Consider the following 20,120-nt stretch of genomic DNA (forward strand, 5'->3'; position numbering starts at 1 on the left):
GAATGAAGCTGGAGGTGGGGAGATTCAGGCTGGAGGTGAGGAGGAAGTTCTTCCCCATGAGAGTGGTGAAGCCCTGGAGTGGGTTGTCCAGGGAGGTGGTTGAGGCCCTGTCCCTGGAGGTGTTTAAGCCCAGGCTGGATGAGGCTCTGGCCAGCCTGATGTAGTGTGGGGTGTCCCTGCCCATGGCAGGGCGGTTGGAACTAGATGATCCTTGTGGTCTCTCCCTCTCCCTCTCCCTCTCCCTCTCCCTCTCCCTCTCCCTCTCCCTCTCCCTCTCCCTCTCCCTCTCCCTCTCCCTCTCCCTCTCCCTCTCCCTCTCCCTCTCCCTCTCCCTCTCCCTCTCCCTCTCCCTCTCCCTCTCCCTCTCCCCATTTCAAGGTAATATCTCTAAACCCCTTGCTTTTCTCACTGCTGAGTGGATGATTGTTTCCAAATCCAAAGCCACAATGGTGCCACATCCAGGCGGGGAAACAATTTTAGTGCCAAAACAAGAAAAGCACTCCCAAGAGTAGCAGCATTTAGCTGGTGTTTGGTGCCCAATGCCAGGACAAGGGGCAGTGGGTGGAAGCTGAGGCATAGGAAGTTCCATGGAAACAGGAGGAAGAACTTTTGCACTGGGAGATGCCAGAGCCCTGGAACAGGCTGGCCGGGGGGTGTGTGGAGGGAGTCTCCCTCTCTGTGGAGATACTCAAACCCCACCTGGATGGGTTCCTGTGCCATCTGCTGTAGGTGAGCCTGCTCTGGCAGGGGGCTTGGGCTGGATGAGCTTTGGAGGTCCCTTCCAGCCCTGACATCCTGTGACTGTGCTTATGTCTCTGTAACGGGCGGGATCCTTTTGCCTACCTACTGGAGTGAAGTTCTCTTGGGCTGCAAGCGTGAAGAAGAGTTACTTGTCCTTGTGAGGCAGCGGCGCTGGATGCCGGGGGTTAACTAGCTGGTTACCAGGGGTTAGCTGGCTCCCGGGGGGTCGCTGGATGCTGGTGGTTAACTAGCTGGTTACCAGGGGTTAGCCGGCTCCCGGGGGGTCGCTGGATGCTGGTGGTTAACTAGCTGGTTACCAGGGGTTAGCTGGCTCCCGGGGGGTCGCTGGATGCTGGTGGTTAACTAGCTGGTTACCAGGGGTTAGCTGGCTCCCGGGGGGTCGCTGGATGCTGGTGGTTAACTAGCTGGTTACCAGGGGTTAGCCGGCTCCCGGGGGGTCGCTGGATGCTGGTGGTTAACTAGCTGGTTACCAGGGGTTAGCCGGCTCCCGGGGGGTCGCTGGATGCTGGTGGTTAACTAGCTGGTTACCAGGGGTTAGCTGGCTCCCGGGGGGTCGCTGGATGCTGGTGGTTAACTAGCTGGTTACCAGGGGTTAGCTGGCTCCTGGAGGGTCGCTGGATGCTGGTGGTTAACTAGCTGGTTACCAGGGGTTAGCCGGCTCCTGGAGGGTCGCTGGATGCTGGGGGTTAACTAGCTGGTTACCAGGGGTTAGCCGGCTCCCGGGGGAATGCTGGATGCTGGTGGTTAACTAGCTGGTTACCAGGGGTTAGCTGGCTCCCGGGGGGTCGCTGGATGCTGGTGGTTAACTAGCTGGTTACCAGGGGTTAGCTGGCTCCCGGGGGGTCGCTGGATGCTGGTGGTTAACTAGCTGGTTACCAGGGGTTAGCTGGCTCCCGGGGGGTCGCTGGATGCTGGTGGTTAACTAGCTGGTTACCAGGGGTTAGCTGGCTCCCGGGGGGTCGCTGGATGCTGGTGGTTAACTAGCTGGTTACCAGGGGTTAGCCGGCTCCCGGGGGTCTGTGGACAGCAGGGCTTCGCTGGGCAGCAGTGCGCAAGGTGCCGAGGGTCCCCCCACCCCCCGCGGAGCCCGGGCTGTGTCTCCTCGCCGAGCCGCCCCCGGCCGCGGCCCGCAGGGGCGGTCCGGAGGAGGGCCCGGGCCGCCGCTTCCCTTTCGGTTTCACTACCGCGCCCGGGGCAGGCCGAGCCTTGCCGCTCGTCACCGAGCTCCCCCGCGGTAGCGGCCGGGCAGCGCTCCCCGGGACGGCGGGGCACCGCCATGGCAAGTGTCTGGGGGCGGGAAGGCGGTGGGGGAGCGGCGGGGCCCGGCGGGAGGCTGCGGCGGGAGGCTGCGGCGGGAGGCAGGGGAGGGCTGGCGCTGCCCGCGGCCCGGCTGCCGCCTCCGGGCCTGCCCCGGCCGCGCTGCCCGCGCGGGAAGAGCACCCCCCCTGCGCCAGTGGTAGGAGCCCCGGGGCCCCTAAGCCTGCCAGCAGGGCAAGCCAGCCCGTGTGAGCCTCGGGGGGGCGACAAGGACAAGGCAGGGCCCTGCACATGGGTCACGGCAACCCCTGGCATCAGTCCAGGCTGGGGGATGAAGGGCTGGAGAGCAGCCCTGTGGAGAAGGACTTGGGGGTGCTGCTGGGGGCAGAGCTGGACAGGAGCTGGCACCCAGTGCTGCCAGCACAGCCCCAGCCGTGTCCTGGGCTGATCCCCAGCAGCATTCTGCCCCTCTGCTGTGCCCTGCTGAGACCCCACCTGCAGGGCTGGGGCCAGCTCTGCAGTCCTCAGCACAGAGAGGGAGCTGCTGGAGCAGGGCCAGAGGAGGCCACAGCAATGCTGGCAGGGCTGGAAGCCCTCTGCTGTGAGGCCAGGCTGAGAGAGTTGGGCTTGTTCAGCCTGGAGAAGAGAAGGCTGCAGGGTGACCTTCTGGTGGCCTTGCAGTGCTTCAGGGGCTGAGCAAAAAGCTAGGGGCAGACTTCTGAGCAGGATCTGCTGTGACAGGACAAGGAGTGAAAGTTTAAACTGAAAAGAGGAGATTGAGACTGGGGAGAAGGAAGGAATTTTTCACCTTGGGGGTGGTGAGAGCCTGTCCCAGGTTGCCCAGAGAGGTGGGGGATGTCCCCATCCCTGGAAGCATTGCAGGTCAGGTTGTCTGGGGCTCTGAGCAGCCTGCTCCAGTTGCAGATGTCCCTGCTGAGTGCAGGGAGGTTGGGATGGATGACCTCTGCCGGTCCTTTCCCACCCAGACCAGTCGGTGGTGCGATGCCCTCCCGGGCTGAGGGCAGGCTCTGCAGCCTCTGCTGCCCTCCCAAGCGGCGGAGCCGCGGCCCCGCTGCCCGGTGCTGCGGGAAGCGGTGCGGGGCCGGCACCACCTTCCCCGCCGCACGTCGAGGAAGAGGAGCGGCGTGCCGAGGTGGCGAGACCCCAGGCTGCCCAGAGAGGTGGCAGAAGGGCTTATAGCAATAGGACGAGGGGCAGCGATTTTAAGCTAGAGCAGGGATGAGTTAGGTTGGACATTAGGAGGAAGTTGAGGGTGGTGGAATACTGGAACTGGTTGCCCAGAGAAGTGGTTGAGGCCCCATCCCTGGAGACATTCAAAGTCAAACTTGATGTGGCCCTGAACAACCTGATCTAGTTGAAGATGCCCCCCGTGACTGCAGGGGGGTTGGACAAGAAGATCTTCGAGGGTCCCTTCCAGCTCAGTGCATTCTGTGTGATTCTGGAGCACAGCCCTGTGAGGAGAGGCTGAGGGAGCTGGGGTTGCTTAGCCTGGAGAAGAGGAGGCTCAGGGGAGACCTTCTTGCTGTCTACAACTACCTGAAGGGAGGTTGTAGCCAGGTGGGGGTTGGTCTCTTCTGCCAGATAACCAGCACCAGAACAAGAGGACACAGTCTCAGGCTGTGCCAGGGGAGGTTTAGGCTGGAGGTTAGGAAGAAATTCTGCACAGAGAGAGTGATTGGCCATTGGGATGTGCTGCCCTGGGAGGTGGTGGAGTCACCATCCCTGGAGGTGTTTAGGAGGAGACTTGACAGGATGCTTGGTGCCATGGTTTAGTTGATTGGGTGGTGTTGGATGATATGTTGGTCTCGATGATCTTGAAGGTCTCTTCCAACCTGGTTTATTCTATTCTATTCTCTATCTATTGTGGTAGAATCATTCCAAGTCAGGTTGGCTGGAGCTCAGAGGAACCTGAGCAACCCAGCTGCAGCTGTCATTGCTGACTGCAGAGATGTTGGACTAAATGGCCTTTAGAAGTTCCTCCCAGCACAAACCATTCCATGAGTCTACGCTTTCTGCCTTGCAACAGCCACCGAACACAGCCCACTCTTAGAACAGAGACCACTCATAGAGCACAGCCCACTCTGAGAAGTGATTCAGTGTTCATGGGATGGGTGTGTGGGTTTGGGGTGTTTTTTTATCCTAACCCCAATAGCAGGCACTGGAGTGTTGTTCCCAAATACCAGCTGGCAAGGTGTGAGATGCTGTCTGGCAGCTGAGTGCTGCCGCTCGTGCAGGGGCTGCAGGGGCCGTGTGAAGCATGAGAACACCCTGCCTAAAGCCCTGCCAATCAGGGAAGCACCCTGTTTGCATTCTCTTCATGTTGCCTCATTACTGCAGAAACTTGCTTTCACATGAACCTTACCACCAAAACGATTGCCTAATATAATTACAGCTCCTGGCTCTTTTGAAATGGGATGGGTGATAAAATAAGGCCTCCTGTCTCTGTGGATTAAAAGCCTGCATGGTTGCACAGTCTTGCTGAATCTCTCTCCTTGCAGCCTTCAGAAGCACTGTAGTGGTGGTCCACACACGTCAGTGAAGCTGCAGGCTTGATAATCTCTCTCCTTGCAGCCTTCAGAAGCACTGTGGTGGTGGTGGTCCACACACATCAGTGCAGCATTTGCTCCCCCAGCAGCATGTTCTGCAGGCTTGATAATCTCTCTCCCTGAAGCCCTCAGGATCACTGTGGTGGTGGTGGTCCACACACTTCAGTGAAGCTGCAGGCTTGATAATCTCTCTCCTTGCAGCCTTCAAAAGCACTGTGGTGGTGGTGGTCCACACACATCAGTGCAGCATTTGCTCCCCCAGCAGCATGTTCTGCAGGCCTGATAATCTCTCTCCCTGCAGCCTTCAGAAGCACTGTGGTGGTGGTGGTCCACACACATCAGTGCAGCATTTGCTCCCCCAGCAGCATGTTCTGCAGGCTTGATAACTGCTGTGCTGGTCCTGATCTTTTATTCAGCCCAGGACCAGAAGGAACTTTGTCTAAGGAATTTAGGCAGAATGTAGATGGAAATCTAAAGAATTTAGATGGAGTGACTCCCCACCTGGAGCACTGCATCCAGTTCTGGTGCCCCAAACACAATAAAGAGACTGAGCTGCTGGAGCAGGTCCAGAGGAGGCCACAAAGATGATCAGAGGGCTGGAGGACCTCCCGTATGAGGACAGGCCGAGAGAGCCGGGGCTGTTCAGCCTGGAGAAGAGAAGGCTCCAGGGAGACCTTATAGGGACCTTCCAGTGCCTCAGAGGGGCTACAAGAAAGTTGGAGAGAGACTTTTTACAACACCAGAGGAGGCCACAGAGATGATCAGAGGGCTGGAATGCCTCCCATATGAGGACAGACTGAGGGAGTTGGGGCTGTTCAGTCTGGAGAAGAGAAGGCTCTGAGATGACCTCATTGTGGCCTTCCGGTATCTGAAGGGGGCTACAAGAAGGCTGGGGAGGGACTTCTCAGGATCTCAGGTAGTGATAGGACTAGGGGGGATGGAATGAAGCTGGAGGTGGGGAGATTCAGGCTGGAGGTGAGGAGGAAGTTCTTCCCCATGAGAGTGGTGAAGCCCTGGAATGGGTTGTCCAGGGAGGTGGTTGGGGCCCCATCCCTGGAGGTGTTTAAGCCCAGGCTGGATGAGGCTCTGGCCAGCCTGATCTAGTGTGGGGTGTCCCTGCCCATGGCAGGGGGGTTGGAACTAGAGGATCCTTGTGGTCCCTGCCAACCCTGACTGATACTGTGATACTATGACAGGATGAAGGGCAATGGCTTTGAGCTGGAAGAGGAAAGATTTAGACTGGAGTTTAGGAAGGAATTCTTTGCAGTGAGGGTGGTGAGACACTGGCACAGGTTGCCCAGGGAGGCTGTGGATGCCCCCTCCATGGAGGTGTTCAAGGCCAGCTTGGATGAGGCCTTGAGCAACCTGGGCTTAGTGGAAGGTGTCCCTGCCCATGGCAGAGGGTTTGGAACTAGATGATCTTGAAGGTCCCTTCCAACCCAAAGCATTCTGTGATTCTGTGCTCAAGCACAGTGTCTCTGAGCTGGCGGACAGTTGGTTCCCCTGAGTGCTGCCATGCAGACATGCTGAATTCTTCTCTTCATTCCAAAAGCTCAGTGAACTGTTGGAAAATTTCCTTGGCATTCCACCACTTGTAGTGGGGTTTGCAGTGACCTTCCTGGTGAAATATTCTTCTCTATGTCTGTGTAGTAAGAATGGGAGGAAAAGAATCCTTTTCTTAGCAAGAGGCAGGGATGCAGTTGCTGTTGAGGATGGGTTTCAGGTCTGCAGTTCCTCTTGAGGATGGGTTTCAGGTCTGCAGTTCCTGTTGAGGATGGGTTTCAGGTCTGCAGTTCCTGTTGAGGATGGGTTTCAGGTCTGCAGTTCCTGTTGAGGATGGGTTTCAGGTCTGCAGTTGCTGTTGAGGATGGGTTTCAGGTCTGCAGTTCCTCTTGAGGATGGGTTTCAGGTCTGCAGTTCCTGTTGAGGATGGGTTTCAGGCCTGCAGTTGCTGTTGAGGATGGGTTTCAGGTCTGCAGTTGCTGTTGAGGATGGGTTTCAGGTCTGCAGTTCCTCTTGAGGATGGGTTTCAGGTCTGCAGTTGCTGTTGAGGATGGGTTTCAGGTCTGCAGTTCCTCTTGAGGATGGGTTTCAGGCCTGCAGTTCCCCTTGAGGATGGGTTTCAGGTCTGCAGTTCCTGTTGAGGATGGGTTTCTGGCCTGCAGTTGCTGTTGAGGATGGGTTTCAGGCCTGCAGTTCCTCTTGAGGATGGGTTTCAGGCCTGCAGTTGCTGTTGAGGATGGGTTTCAGGCCTGCAGTTCCCCTTGAGGATGGGTTTCAGGCCTGCAGTTGCTGTTGAGGATGGGTTTCAGGCCTGCAGTTCCTGTTGAGGATGGGTTTCTGGCCTGCAGTTGCTGTTGAGGATGGGTTTCAGGTCTGGAGCGGCTCTGGGAGGCTTGGCTCAGATGAAAGTCCTGTGCTCAGTTAGTTGTTTGGTGCACTGTGAGCCTCAGATGCCCAGGACTGTGTTCTCCTGGCTTTGCAAGGTTACCCATTTGATGAGTGGAGGTGGCTGAGGCAGAGCACAGCCCCAGATCCCAGCTCTCATGAATTTCACAATGTCATAGCATCACAGCATGGCTTAGCTTGGAAGGGACCTTAGAGAGCATCTACTGCAACACCCCTGCCGTGGACAAGGGCACCTCCCAGCTGGACTCAGCTGCTCAAGGCCTCATCCCACCTGTCCTGGAACACCTCCAGGCAGGGGGCATCCACAACCTCCCTGGGCAGCCTCTCCCAGAGTCTCACCCCCTTGTACTGAAGAACTTCCTCCTAAGAGCCAGTCTGAACCAGTCTCTTAATGGGCCTAATAAATGCATTTGTTGTCTCTGCTAAAGGAGGTGAGGGTCACCTCAGTGATGGAGGTCACTTTTGGGGTGAGGGTCACTTTTGGGGTGGGGGTCACTTTTGGGGTGGGGGTCACCTCAGTGGTGGAGGTCACCTCAGTGATGGGGGTCACTTGTGGGGTTAGGGTCACTTTTGGGGTGGAGGTCACCTCAGTGGTGGGGGTCACCACAGGGGTGGGGGTCACCACAGGGGTGGGGGTCACCTCAGTGGAGGGAATCACTTCAGGGGTGGAGGTCACCTCATTGGAGGGGGTCACTTCAGGGTGGGTGTCACTTCAGGGGTGGGGGTCACCTCGTTGGAGGGGGTCACCTCATTGGAGGGGGTCACTTCAGTGGAGGGGGTCACCTCATTGGAGGGGGTCACTTCAGTGGAGGGGTCACCTCATTGCAGGGGGTCACTCCAGGGTGGGGGTCACTTCAGTGGAGGGGTCACCTCATTGGAGGGGGTCACTCCAGGGTGGGGGTCACTTCAGTGGAGGGGTCACCTCATTGCAGGGGGTCACTCCAGGGTGGGGGTCACTTCAGTGGAGGGGTCACCTCATTGCAGGGGGTCACTCCAGGGTGGGGGTCACTTCAGTGGAGGGGTCACCTCATTGCAGGGGGTCACTCCAGGGTGGGGGTCACTTCAGTGGAGGGGTCACCTCATTGGAGGGGGTCACTCCAGGGTGGGGGTCACTTCAGTGGAGGGGTCACCTCATTGCAGGGGGTCACTCCAGGGTGGGGGTCACTTCAGTGGAGGGGTCACCTCATTGCAGGGGGTCACTCCAGGGTGGGGGTCACTTCAGTGGAGGGGTCACCTCATTGCAGGGGGTCACTCCAGGGTGGGGGTCACTTCAGTGGAGGGGTCACCTCATTGGAGGGGGTCACTCCAGGGTGGGGGTCACTTCAGGAGTGGGGGTCACCTCATTGCAGGGGGTCACTCCAGGGTGGGGGTTACTTCAGGGGTGGGGGTCACTTCAGGAGTGGGGGTCACCTCATTGCAGGGGGTCACTTCATTGCAGGGGGTCACTCCAGGGTGGGGGTCACTTCAGGAGTGGGGGTCACCTCATTGCAGGGGGTCACTCCAGGGTGGGGGTCACTTCAGGAGTGGGGGTCACCTCATTGCAGGGGGTCACTCCAGGGTGGGGGTCACTTCAGGGGTGGGGGCCAGCCCTGCTCCTCCCATTGAGAGTGTGCCTCGTCTGTGTGTGCAGGCAGCAGCGAGAGAAGCCCGGAAGGCAGCCAGGAAGGTTGTCATTGCTGGTGTTCCTGATGGCCTGCTGCAGGAGGATGTCATGGCTGACATCCTCACCATTCATTTCCAGAAGGCAAGGAATAATGGTGGAGATGTGGAAGAAGTGGAGTATCCAACAAGGCTGAAAGGAGTTGCCTACATCACTTTTGAAGATCAGAAAGGTATTTAGGCTGATGTGTTGTAGTCAGCAGAACCATCCCCAGAAGGGCTAGAAGCACAGTTTGGGTTGGAAGGGACCTTAAAGATCACCTAGTTCCAACCCCACTACCCTGGGCTCCTTGTAGACCCAAGTTGCTCAAGGCCCCATCCAACTCATGAAGGTGCTTGGAGCCTCCATGACGTCTCTGGGCAACCTGTTCCAGTGCCTTACCCACCCAAGTGGTACAGAGTTTCTTCCTAGTGTCTCAGCCTCTTCCAGTTTGAAGCCATTAACCCTTGTTCTGTCACTCCATGCCTTTGTAAAAAGTCACAGAAGCACAGAATTGTCAGGGTTGGAAGGGGCCCCAAGCATCAGCCAGTTCCAGCCCCCCTGCCACGGGCAGGGACACCTCACACTACAGCAGGTTGCTCACAGCCACATCCAGCCTGGCCTTAAAAGCATCCAGGGATGGGACTTCCACTGCCTCCCTGGGCAACCTGTGCCAGTGCCTCACCACCCTCATGGGGAAGAACTTCTTCCTAGGGTCTAATCTTAATCTTCCCTCCTCTAGCTTGGACCCATTCCCACCAGTCCTATCACTCCCTGACACCCTCAAAAGTTCCCTCCCCAGCTTTCTTGGAGGCCCCCTTCAGATCCTGGAACACCACAGTAAAGTCTATCACTACCCAACACCCTACAAATTCCCTCTCCAGATTTCCTGTAGCCCCCTTCAAATACTGGAACTGAATTGATCCCTCAGGCTGAACAGCCCCAACTCTCTCAGCCTGTCCCCACAGGTGAGGTGCTCCAGCCCTCAGTCATCTTAGTGGCTTCCTCTGGACTTGCTCTACCAGTTCCCCACCCTTATGTCAAGCCTAAACCCTAATGATTTTTAATTGTTTCCTGTTAGGAGGATGTTAGAGAGCTGGGAGACTTAACACCTCTCTTCCAGTTAAAAGTTTTGGGCTCTTCTGTTTATTGAAGCCATGACTCTGAGCATGCTTTGTGCAGAGCCTTGTGTTTGGGGTGAGGAATAAATTGACACCCTGCACAACATGAATTTGCAGCAAGGCCTTTGCAAATGAATCTCTTGCTAATTAATATTCTGAGAAGGCTGGCTGTCTCTCCCTCCCTCCCTGAACACTCACAGAATCACTGACTGGGGAGGGTTAGAAGGGATCTCTGGAGATCATGGAGTCCAACCCCCCTACCAAAGCAGGGTCACCTAGAGAAGGTCACCCAGAAGCACATCCAGGTGGGCTTCAAATATCCCTAGAGATGGAGACTCCAGCACCTCTCTGGGCAGCCTGCTCCAGGGCTCTGTCCCCCTTAAATTAAAGGAGCTCCTCCTCATCTTTAGATTGAACTTCTTATAGAGTCACAGAATCAAGAAGGTTGGAAGAGACCTCAAAGATCATCAAGTCCAACCTACCACCCAAGACCTCCTGACTAACTAAACCATGGCACCAAGTGCCACATCCAATCCCCTCTTGGACACCTCCTGGGATGGTGACTCCACCACCTCCCTGGGCAGCACATTCCAGTGGCCAACAACTCTCTGTGAAGAACTTTCTCCTCACCTCCAGCCTAAACTTCCTCTGGCACAGCTTGAGACTGCGTCCTCTTGTTCTGGTGCTGGTTGCCTGGCAGAAGAGTCCAACCCCCACCTGGCTACAACCTCCCTTCAGGGAGCTGTAGACAGCACTAAGGCCTCCCCTGAGCCTGGAGGTGTTCAGGAAACCTGTGGCCATGGCACTTTGGGACAGGGTTTGATGGCCATGGTGACCAAGGACCTAATGATCTTAGAGGTCTTTTCCAACCTTAATGGTTCTATGAAGGTTCTGTGAAAGGTGTTGTGCCATCAGGCTGTGCACTGAGTGCCTCTGCCTTTGTCTTCAGTTGTAGAGAGCGTTCTGAAGAAGGATGACCATCAGCTGGAGGACAGGAGGCTCTCCAGACACTACCCCCTGAGGGTAACGCCTTACTGTGAGAACGTAAGCGTGTTATTCCTCCCTCCCCTTGGGCTTCCATTGCTCTGTTAACCCATCACTCACCTTCTCCCCTTCCAATGTCCAGGTCTTCAGCTCTGTCACCTCTGTCCTCAATATGTCTGTTTTCAAAGAGCAGTTTGTCTTGGAAGAGCTGCTACAAGAAATCCAAGGGAAGAGCACAGCACTGAGCTTTGGCCCTCTGCAGCCCGATGGGCACGTTGCAGTTCAAGGGTCATTCCCAGACATCAAATTGCTGAGAGACTTTCTCCTACTCAAAGCAAAATGCCTTTCAGAGAAGGACAGAAGAGGAGAGAGTAAGTCCCACCAGAGTCCAAGGCGGATGCTGCAAGACACCCAGGCTAACAGAGGGCTGAGTAGCTCTGCGCCTGATGCGGATGGGGAAACCCAAGTGGTTGTTCTTGACGCAGATGTGTATCTCTACATGAAGTCCTTCCACCCCAGCACACTCCAGGGAGGTGCTGGTGTTGTCATTTCTGCCATCACTGACTGTGATACCACTACCCTGCACATTAAGAGTGCTGGACATGGGGCTGATGTGGGACAGATCTCCAGAACCAGAGAGCAGATTGAAGACCTGTCTGCAAAACTTTACAGGGCTTTACGTAAGGAAAGGATCTACCTGAAGGAGAGCAGCAGAGGGGAAAAGGAGAGGTACCAAAGGCTGTGTGGCCACCTGAAAGCCCGTTTCCCTCATGTTTTGGTGATTGAGCAGGATGCTCACATTGATGTTATAGGAGAACAGGCTGAGCTGCTCCGCTTTACCAGGGAGCTGAGCAGTACGAGGCAGAGCTGGTAGGAAGGCAGCGCTGATGCTCTTGGTGTGATGCTTCTCGTGCAGACTGTAGTGCTGCAGCCTGCACTCCTCTCTGTGTGGCTCTCCCACTTGCAGGCCTGGGAAGTCCATTCTCCCCCAGATACCAAATAAAGTTCAGAACAAGAAAGAAATGAGCTTGGAGTCTGATGAACTGACACAATCACAGCATGGGCTGGGCCAGAAGGGACCTCCAAAGCTCACCCAGTCTGACCTCCCTGCAGTCAGCAGGGACAGCCCCAACCAGATCAGGTTGCCCAGGGCTTCATCTAGTCTCACCTTGAATAACTCCAGGCAAGAGGTGATTCTCCCCCTGTACACTGCACTGGTTAGGCCACACCTTGAGTCCTGTGTCCAGTTCTGGGCCCCTCAGTTGAGGAAGGAGGCTGACTTGCTAGAACAAGTCCAGAGAAGGGCAACAAAGTTGGTGAGGGGTTTGGAACACAGCCCTGTGAGGAGAGGCTGAGGGAGCTGGGGTTGCTTAGCCTGCAGAAGAGGAGGCTCAGGGGAGACCTTATTGCTCTCTGCAACTCCCTGAAGGGAGGTTGTAGCCAGGTGGGGGTTGGTCTCTTCTCCCAGGCAGCCAGTACCAGAACAAGAGGACACAGTCTCAAACTGTGCCAGGGGAGGTTTAGGCTGGAGGTTAGGAAGAAGTTCTACACAGAGAGAGTGATTGCCCATTGGAATGTGCTGCCCAGGGAGGTGGTGGAGTCACCATCACTGGAGGTGTTCAGGAGGAGACTTGATGGGGTGCTTGGTGCCGTGGGTTAGTTGTTTAGGTGGTGTTGGGTTGATGGGTTGGACGCGATGATCTTGAAGGTCTCTTCCAACCTGGTTTATTCTATCCTATCTATCTAACCTCCCTGGGCAACCTGTTCTGGGCCCCTTCCACCTAGCTGCAGCTACTTTTTCCCTGTTGTTAGCTGCATTTTGAGCAGATTCACAGGATCCCAGGATGTTAGGGGTTTAAAGGGACCTGACCACTCTTGCAGGAATGAAATTGTTTATCATGTCCAACCTAAACCTCCCCTGGCACAACTTCAGGCCATTTCCTCTCCTTCTATCAGCTGATGGTAGGGAGAAGAGACAAACCCTCCCCTGGCTCCTTTCAGGGAGTTGTAGAGAGCTGTGTGGTCTCCACTCAGCCCTTCTTCTGCTCCCTGTGGAGCTCAGACAGCTCTTCAGGGCTGTTTTGAGTACTGCCCACAGAGCTTAAGCAAGTTTTTCAACCTCACAAAGAGAAAATCCTCCCTGGAGGATAATCCCTTAATGAAATTAGTGCTTTTTTCCTGGTGTCCAGATTGCTCTTCCCTTTGCTTTAGACAGGAGATTAGGCAGAAATTCTTTGCAGTGAGGGTGGGGAGACACTGCAACAGGTTGCCCAGGGAGCTGGTGGATGCCCCCTCCCTGGAGGTGTTTAACACCTTGAGCAACCTGGGCTAGTGTGAGGTGTCCCTGCCCATGGCAGGGGGGTTGGGTCTGGGTGATCTCTGAGGTCGCTTCCACCCCAAACCATTCTATTACTCTCTTTCCTGAAGGGCCTGAGGTTTTTTTCCTGATTCCCAGCATGAGTATTTCTCCTTCACCTCAAGACAGTTTGAGGGCTAGGCTGACAAAGCAGTGGCACTGGTGTCAGCTTAAATCCTGACTGCTTTAGCCCTGTCCGAGTTGCTCCTGCAGTGGGGTTTGACTGCACAACAAGCTTGCAGCTCTGCTCCAGCTGTCACTCAGGTCTCAGCTGCCTGGCAAGCCGTTTTCACTCAACCCCCTTCAGCTCCTGAGAGCCTCCCAGCTGAATCACAGCGTTTGCTTGTTGAATCCTGGCTCAGCTGTAAGAGCTGCTCTTCAGATTCACTCCCCGAGCTCCCCTTTGCCCCCACGTCCTTGGCAGCAGCTCCGCGGCCCTTCTGGCTGGCATTGTCTCATTGTTTGCCTGGTGCTTCCCCATCTGCTGTCCCCTGCTTTCACACCCAGGATGTCATTTCTGCAGACAAAAAGAGCTTTGCCTTCCTTGTTTTGTTTATGGAGTGCTCAGTAAATGGGGAGCTGGCTCGGGGGTGGATCAGTTGAAGGGGAGCTGTTGTTAGGCTCCAGGCTTTATCTTCCTTTCCATTGTCAAGCTACTTTTTCAGCTGAGATTTGCAGCAGCCACAAACATCCCACCTCTGCAGTGTCACAGAATTGTTTGGGTTGGAAAAAACCTTCAACATCATCAAGTCCAACCATGAATTTAACACCACCACCATGGCCATTAAACCGTGTCCCAAAGTGCCATGGCCACAGGTTGCTTGGACACCCCTGGGCATGGTGACTCCACCACCTCCCTGGGCAGCCTGTTCCAGTGCCTGACCACTCTCACAGCAAAGAAATTGTTCCTCATCTCCAACCTAAACCTCTCCTGGTGTAATTTCAGGCCATTTCCTCATTCTATTACTTGATACTAGGGAGAGGAGCCCAACTCCCACCTGGCTCCAACCTCCTTTCAGGCTGTTGTAGAGAGGTCTCCCCTCAGCCTCCTTCAGGCTGAGCACCCCCAGTTCCCTCAGCTGCTCCTCACCAGCCCTGTTCTCCAGACCCTTTAGCAGCTTCATTGCTCTTCTCTGGACATGCTTCAGCCCTCCAATGTCCTTCTAGGAGTGAAGGGGGCAAAAGAGAAGCCGCTTTGCTGCCCTTGATGCTTCCTTGTTGCTGTTCAAGGCCAGGGCAGCAGAGGGTCTTTACTGGTGGCAGTAGGGAGGCTGTGGCACGTCCATCCTGTGGCTGACTGAGCTACTGCTTTCCATAGCAGGAAAACAAACAGTTACCTTGCAGGATATCTCAAAGGTGTTTGCTGTGAAATACAAACAGTGCTTCAGGAGACCAACACCACAAGTGGAGCAGGGATTTGTTCCTTCATGCTGCAGATGCCATGGAAAACAGCAGATGTTTAGCAAGAAAGAAAGAGTGATTTTGTCATGGAGTTATCAGATGGTTTGGGTTGGAGCTTTGAGATCACTGAGTCCAACCATTCTCTAACTCTCCCAAGGCTGGTGCTAAACCATGGCCCTCAGCACCACATCAACACATCTTCTAAACATCTCCAGGGATGGGGATTCAACCACCTCTCCAGGGAGCCTGTTCCAGTGTGTGAGAACCCTCTCAGGGAAGAAGGTTCTTCTAACATCCAACCTGAACCTCCCCTGGTGCAACTTGAGGCTGTTTCCTTTTGTTAAACAGCATACTAGAAGCTAACTCCTCCTTTAGGACCATTTTTAGGCTTCATCTGGCCATACTGGAGACTCAGAAGCACTACCCAAGGTGAAAGGTAGCCCAGGGAGGTGGTGGAGTCACCATGCCTGGAGGTGTTCAAGCAACCTGTGGCCATGGCACTTTGGGCCATGGTTTAATGGCCATGGTGGTGGTGGGTGGAAGGTTGGACTCAATGATCTTAGAGGACCTTTCCAACCAAAGAATTCCATGATTCTGTAATCCTGACTGCTGGCAAACAAGTACCTCTTTGCTTTCCTTTGTCTCCTGACCCCACTGAAGAACCTTTAAGGAAATCTACCAGTAACTCAGTGAAGAGGAAATCCTTCCTCTAATGGCAGCAGGCACCACTCCCAGAGCATTAAGACCATTTTCCAGGTGGATTTCCCCACTCATTCCTGCCACCACCTTGGTGCAAGGAGCAGCACAGATCAGGACCTGCTGCACATTGTCCTTTCTTCCCCAGAAAGCTGATCACAGAACTCTCAGGCTTGGAAGGGACCTCAAGGCTCAGCCAGTTCCAACCCCCCTGCCATGGGCAGGGACACCTCACACTACAGCAGGTTGCTCACAGCCACATCCAGCCTGGCTGCAAAAACCTCCAGGCATGAGGCTTCCACCACCTCCCTGGGCAACCTGTGCCAGGCTCTCACCACCCTCGTGGGGAACAACTTCTTCCTAATATCCAATCTCAATCTACCCATTTCTAGTTTTGTTCCACCCCCCCCAGTCCTATCCCTCCCTGACACCCTCAAAAGTCCCTCCCCAGCTTTCTTGGAGCCCCCTTCACATACTGGAAGGCCACAATGAGGTCTCCTCAGAGCCTTCTCTTCTCCAGACTGCACAGCCCCAGCTCCCTCAGTCTGTCCTCATAGCAGAGCAGCTCCAGCCCTCTGCTCATCCTCATGGCCCTTCTCTGGACGCCTTCCAGCACCTCCAGACTCTTCCTGTGCGAGGGGCTCCAGAACTGGACACAGTGCTCCAGGTGGGGTCTCAGCAGAGCAGAGTAGAGAGGGAGAATCACCTCCCTTGACCTTGTGGCCATGCTTCTCTTCACACAGCTCTTGCTCTCTTGATGAAGCTGCTCCCTGGCTGGGGGGGAGCAGAGTGTTCAGCTCCATATGCACCACACACAGCCTGCTGCTCATAGCTCGATGAGGGACGAGTTGTGACTGTCAGCCATGGCTTCCACCTTGGAGCAAACCCACCCAGCTCCTGCAGGAGTGGGGCCAAGTAGCAGCACTGCCATCTGTACCTCCCCCCTCAGCACACCATGAACTTCCTGCTCCACAGTGACAGGCATGGGAGGGAGAGGGAAGGATTCCACCTGGACAGAGGTAATGGAGCTTTGCTCTTTACAGTCTTTCATCCTCCCCCTCTACACCACTCTCTTGAGACCCCACATGGAACTCTGTGTCCAGTTCTGGAGCTCCTGTTACAAGAAGGATTTGGAGGTACTGGAAGGTGTCCAGAGAAGGGCCATGAGGATGAGCAGAGGGCTGGAGCTGCTCTGCTATGAGGACAGACTGAGGGAGTTGGGGCTGTTCAGTCTGGAGAAGAGAAGGCTCTGAGGAGACCTCATTGTGGCCTTCCAGGCTCTGAAGGGGGCTCCAAGAAAGCTGGGGAGGGACTTTTGAGGGTGTCAGGGAGTGATAGGACTGGGGGGAATGGAACAAAACTAGAAGTGGGTAGATTGAGATTGGATGTGAGGAAGAAGTTGTTCCCCATGAGGGTGGCGAGAGCCTGGCACAGGTTGCCCAGGGAGGTGGTGGAAGCCTCATCCCTGGAGGTTTTTGCAGCCAGGCTGGATGTGGTTCTGGGCAACCTGATCTAGTAGAAGGTGCCCATGGCAGGGGGGTTGGAACTGGATGATTCTCAAGGTCCCTTCCAACCCTGATGATTCTGTGATGTTTCCTGGCAAGTTGAAGGGTACCACAATATGGAGGTGGTCCATATCAGGTCAGGCCTTCACTGGCAGCTACTGATATCGTCTGCTTCTTGGGCTGGCCTTGAGGGGATGAGCAGGGGCCAGCTTTCCCAGTAGGTTCCAGCAGCTGGACTTTGTCCCATCTGACTTCTCCTGCCATAAACACGGGGAGCACAAGAGGGAGCCAGATGCTTTGGAGCTGGAATGCCAAAGGCTGCTGGGGTCCTGCGGGGATGCACCGGGCAGAGGGATGCTAGGAGCAGGTCCTGCTCTGTCCCTTAGCTGGTGAAAGTGGAGCTCAGGTCAGGTTTGCCTGGAGCAGATGTGAGAGGTGAAATACTGGAGCATGTTGCCCAGGGATGTGGTTGAGGCCCCATCCCTGGAGGCACTCAAGATCAGACTTGATGTGGCCCTGGGTAGCCTGATCTAGTTGGGAGTGGTCCCTGCTGGACTGCCAGATCACTTTTGAGGGTCCCTTCCAACCCAATGCAGTCTGTGAATGTTGAGAGTTGTCCCTTCTAGCCTTTCATCACTGATGAGATGCTCTTACAGCACATTCTTCCAAGGCTCCATCAAAACAGGCAAGGAAACCAAGCACTTACTGATTTCACACTGACATTGTGGATGGCCAAGATGGCCACAAGCCTGAGCACTGCTTCATCACTTGTGCAAAATAATTCTTTCAGCCCACAGAGCCCTGAACCAGGAGAGCACAACATGGCAACAGGCACTTGCAGCTCAGAAAGCAAATCACATCCTGAGCTGCAGCAAGAGAAGCAGAGCCAGCAGGTGGAGGGAGGTGATTCTCCCCCTCTGCTCCACTGCTGAGACCCCACCTGGAGTCCTGTGTCCAGCTCTGGAGCCCCTAGCACAGGAAGGATCTGGAGGTGCTGGAAGGTGTCCAGAGAAGGGCCACGAGGATGAGCAGAGGGCTGGAGCTGCTCTGCTCTGAGGACAGACTGAGGGAGTTGGGGCTGTGCAGTCTGGAGAAGAGAAGGCTCTGAGGAGACCTCATTGTGGCCTTCCAGGATCTGAAGGGGGCTCCAAGAAAGCTGGGGAGGGACTTTTGAGGGTGTCAGGGAGTGATAGGACTGGGGGGAATGGAACCAAACTAGAAATGGGTAGATTGAGATTGGATGTGAGGAAGTTGTTCCCCATGAGGGTGGTGAGAGCCTGGCACAGGTTGCCCAGGGAGGTGGTGGAAGCCTCATCCCTGGAGGTGTTTGCAGCCAGGCTGGATGTGGCTGTGAGCAACCTGCTGTAGTGTGAGGTGTCCCTGGCCATGGCAGGGGGGTTGGGACTGGCTGAGCCTTGAGGTCCCTTCCAACCCTGACAATTCTGTGATTCCATGATTCTGTGTGCACCTGAGCTGTGGGAGTGACCACCCTCTTACCACTGTGTTGAGACAGGAGTGAGTTAAGCAGAAGGTGAGAGCCAGTGGTTCTGCTCTCTGGGGCTGATGCTTCCCACTAACCTCAGCCCTCAGAGCTGAGGACTTGCCATGGAAAGCTGTGCTTAAATCCTGGCTTACTTGCTCCTGAGCTCCTGGTCCCCTCCAGATCTCACCTATACAGATGGCAAATGAAAGGCATCTTGGTGCTGAAGTGGGTCCAGAGAAGGCCAACAAAGCTGGTGGGGGATCTGGAGAACAGGGCTGGTGAGCAGCAGCTGAAGGAACTGGGGGCATTCAGCCTGGAGAAAAGGAGATTGAAAGGAGACCTCATTGCTCTCTACAGCTCCCTGAGAGGAGGCTGCAGCCAGGTGGGGGTTGCTTCTCCCAAGCAGCAAATGAAAGGACAAGAGGAAAGAGCCTGAAGCTGCACCAGGGGAGGTTTAGGTTGGGCATTGGGAACAATTTCCTCCCCAAAAGAGTTGCCAAGGCCTGCAGGAGGCTGCCCAGGGCAGTAGTGGTTTCCCCACCCCTGGAGGGATCAAATAGCTGTGTAGATGTGGTTCTGAAGGTCATGGTTTAGTGGTGACCTGGCAGTGCTGGGTTAATGGTTGGACCTGATGATCTTAAAGGTATTTCCCAGCCTAAACAACTCTGTGATTCTAAGTGTGGAGGCTTTGGAGGAGAGACACCACTGCACTGAGGAATTTAATGCTGCCTGCACATCAGGATGACCCATCCCATATCCTCCTGGCATGGCTGGGCCTGAAGTCAGTGGGCAGTGCTGGCAGCCACCATGGCTTTGATTTTCAGTCAAGACACACTGAAAAAGAAAAACCCAACCCAAACCCAAACAGTACAAAAACATCCATTCCACTTGGTCATGAATTGTGACAATTGCTTCCTACCACTAGAAGAAAAGCCACAAATCACACAGAAACCCAGAGTGGTGGCAGGGACCTCTGCAGATCACTGAGTCAGTAGAATAGAATAGAATAGAATAGAATAGAATAGAATAGAATAGAATAGAATAGAATAGAATAGAATAGAATAGAATAGAATAGAATAAACCAGGTTGGAAGAGACCTTCAAGATCATCAAGTCCAACCTATCATCCAACACCACCCAAACAACTAACCCATGGCACCAAGCACCCTGTCAAGTCTCCTCCTGAACACCTCCAGTGATGGTGACTCCACCACCTCCCCAGGCAGCCCATTCCAATGGGCAATCACTCTCTCTGTGTAAAGCTTTCTCCTAACCTCCAGCCTAAACCTCCCCGGGCACAGCCTGAGACTGTGCCCTCTTGTTCTAGTGCTGGTTGCCTGGGAGAAGAGACCAACATCTGTCTGTCTACAACCTCCCTTCAGGTAGTTATAGAGAGCAATAAGGTCACCCCTGAGTCTCCTCTTCTCCAGGCTAAGCAACCCCAGCTCCCTCAGCCTCTCCTCACAGGGCTGTGCTCCAGACCCCTCACCAACTTCGTTGCTCTTCTCTGGACTCGTTCCAGCAAGTCAACCTCCTTCCTAAACTGAGGGGCCCAGAACTGGACACAGGACTCAAGGTGCAGCCTAACCAGTGCAGTGTACAGGGGCAGAATGACCTCCCTGCTCCTGCTGGCCACACTGTTCCTGATGCAGGCCAGGATGCCACTGGCCCTCTTAGCTGCCTGGGCACACTGCAGGCTCATGTTCAGTCTACTGTCAACTAGCACCCCCAGCTCCCTCTCAGCCTGACTGCTCTCCAGCCACTCTGACCCCAGCCTGTAGCTCTGCCTGGTGTTGCTGTGGCCAATGTGCAGAACCCGGCACTTGGATGTGTTAAATCTCCTGCCCTTGGCCTCTGCCCATCTGCCCAGCCTGTTGAGGTCCCTCTGCAGAGCCTCTCTACCCTCCAGCAGATCAACTCCTGCCCCCAGCTTGGTGTCGT

At 55.2% G+C, this 20,120-nt stretch overlaps 1 protein-coding gene across 1 annotated transcript; it reads left to right on the forward strand.

Moving 5' to 3' along the window:
* The first annotated feature begins 2,038 nt into the window (after window positions 1–2,038).
* Window positions 2,039–11,613, forward strand: RBM43 (RNA binding motif protein 43). The gene is made up of 4 exons (XM_054173592.1): window positions 2,039–2,218; window positions 8,626–8,827; window positions 10,705–10,799; window positions 10,882–11,613. Exons 1-4 carry the CDS (start codon window positions 2,039–2,041, stop codon window positions 11,611–11,613), a joined length of 1,209 nt encoding a protein of 402 aa, XP_054029567.1.
* The last annotated feature ends 8,507 nt before the right edge of the window (window positions 11,614–20,120 follow it).

The sequence above is a fragment of the Dryobates pubescens genome, chromosome 2 (genome assembly GCF_014839835.1).
Source record: "Dryobates pubescens isolate bDryPub1 chromosome 2, bDryPub1.pri, whole genome shotgun sequence".
In the NCBI taxonomy this organism is placed as follows: Eukaryota; Metazoa; Chordata; class Aves; order Piciformes; family Picidae; genus Dryobates; species Dryobates pubescens.

Bases quoted from the DNA above. Each gene is read 5' to 3' on its own strand.
- RBM43 (XM_054173592.1), top strand. From the start codon at position 2,039: ATGGCAAGTGTCTGGGGGCGGGAAGGCGGTGGGGGAGCGGCGGGGCCC. The intron at 2,219-8,625 runs GTAGGAGCCCCG...CTGTGTGTGCAG, and splicing joins GCACCCCCCCTGCGCCAGTG to GCAGCAGCGAGAGAAGCCCG. The intron at 8,828-10,704 runs GTATTTAGGCTG...CTTTGTCTTCAG, and splicing joins CACTTTTGAAGATCAGAAAG to TTGTAGAGAGCGTTCTGAAG.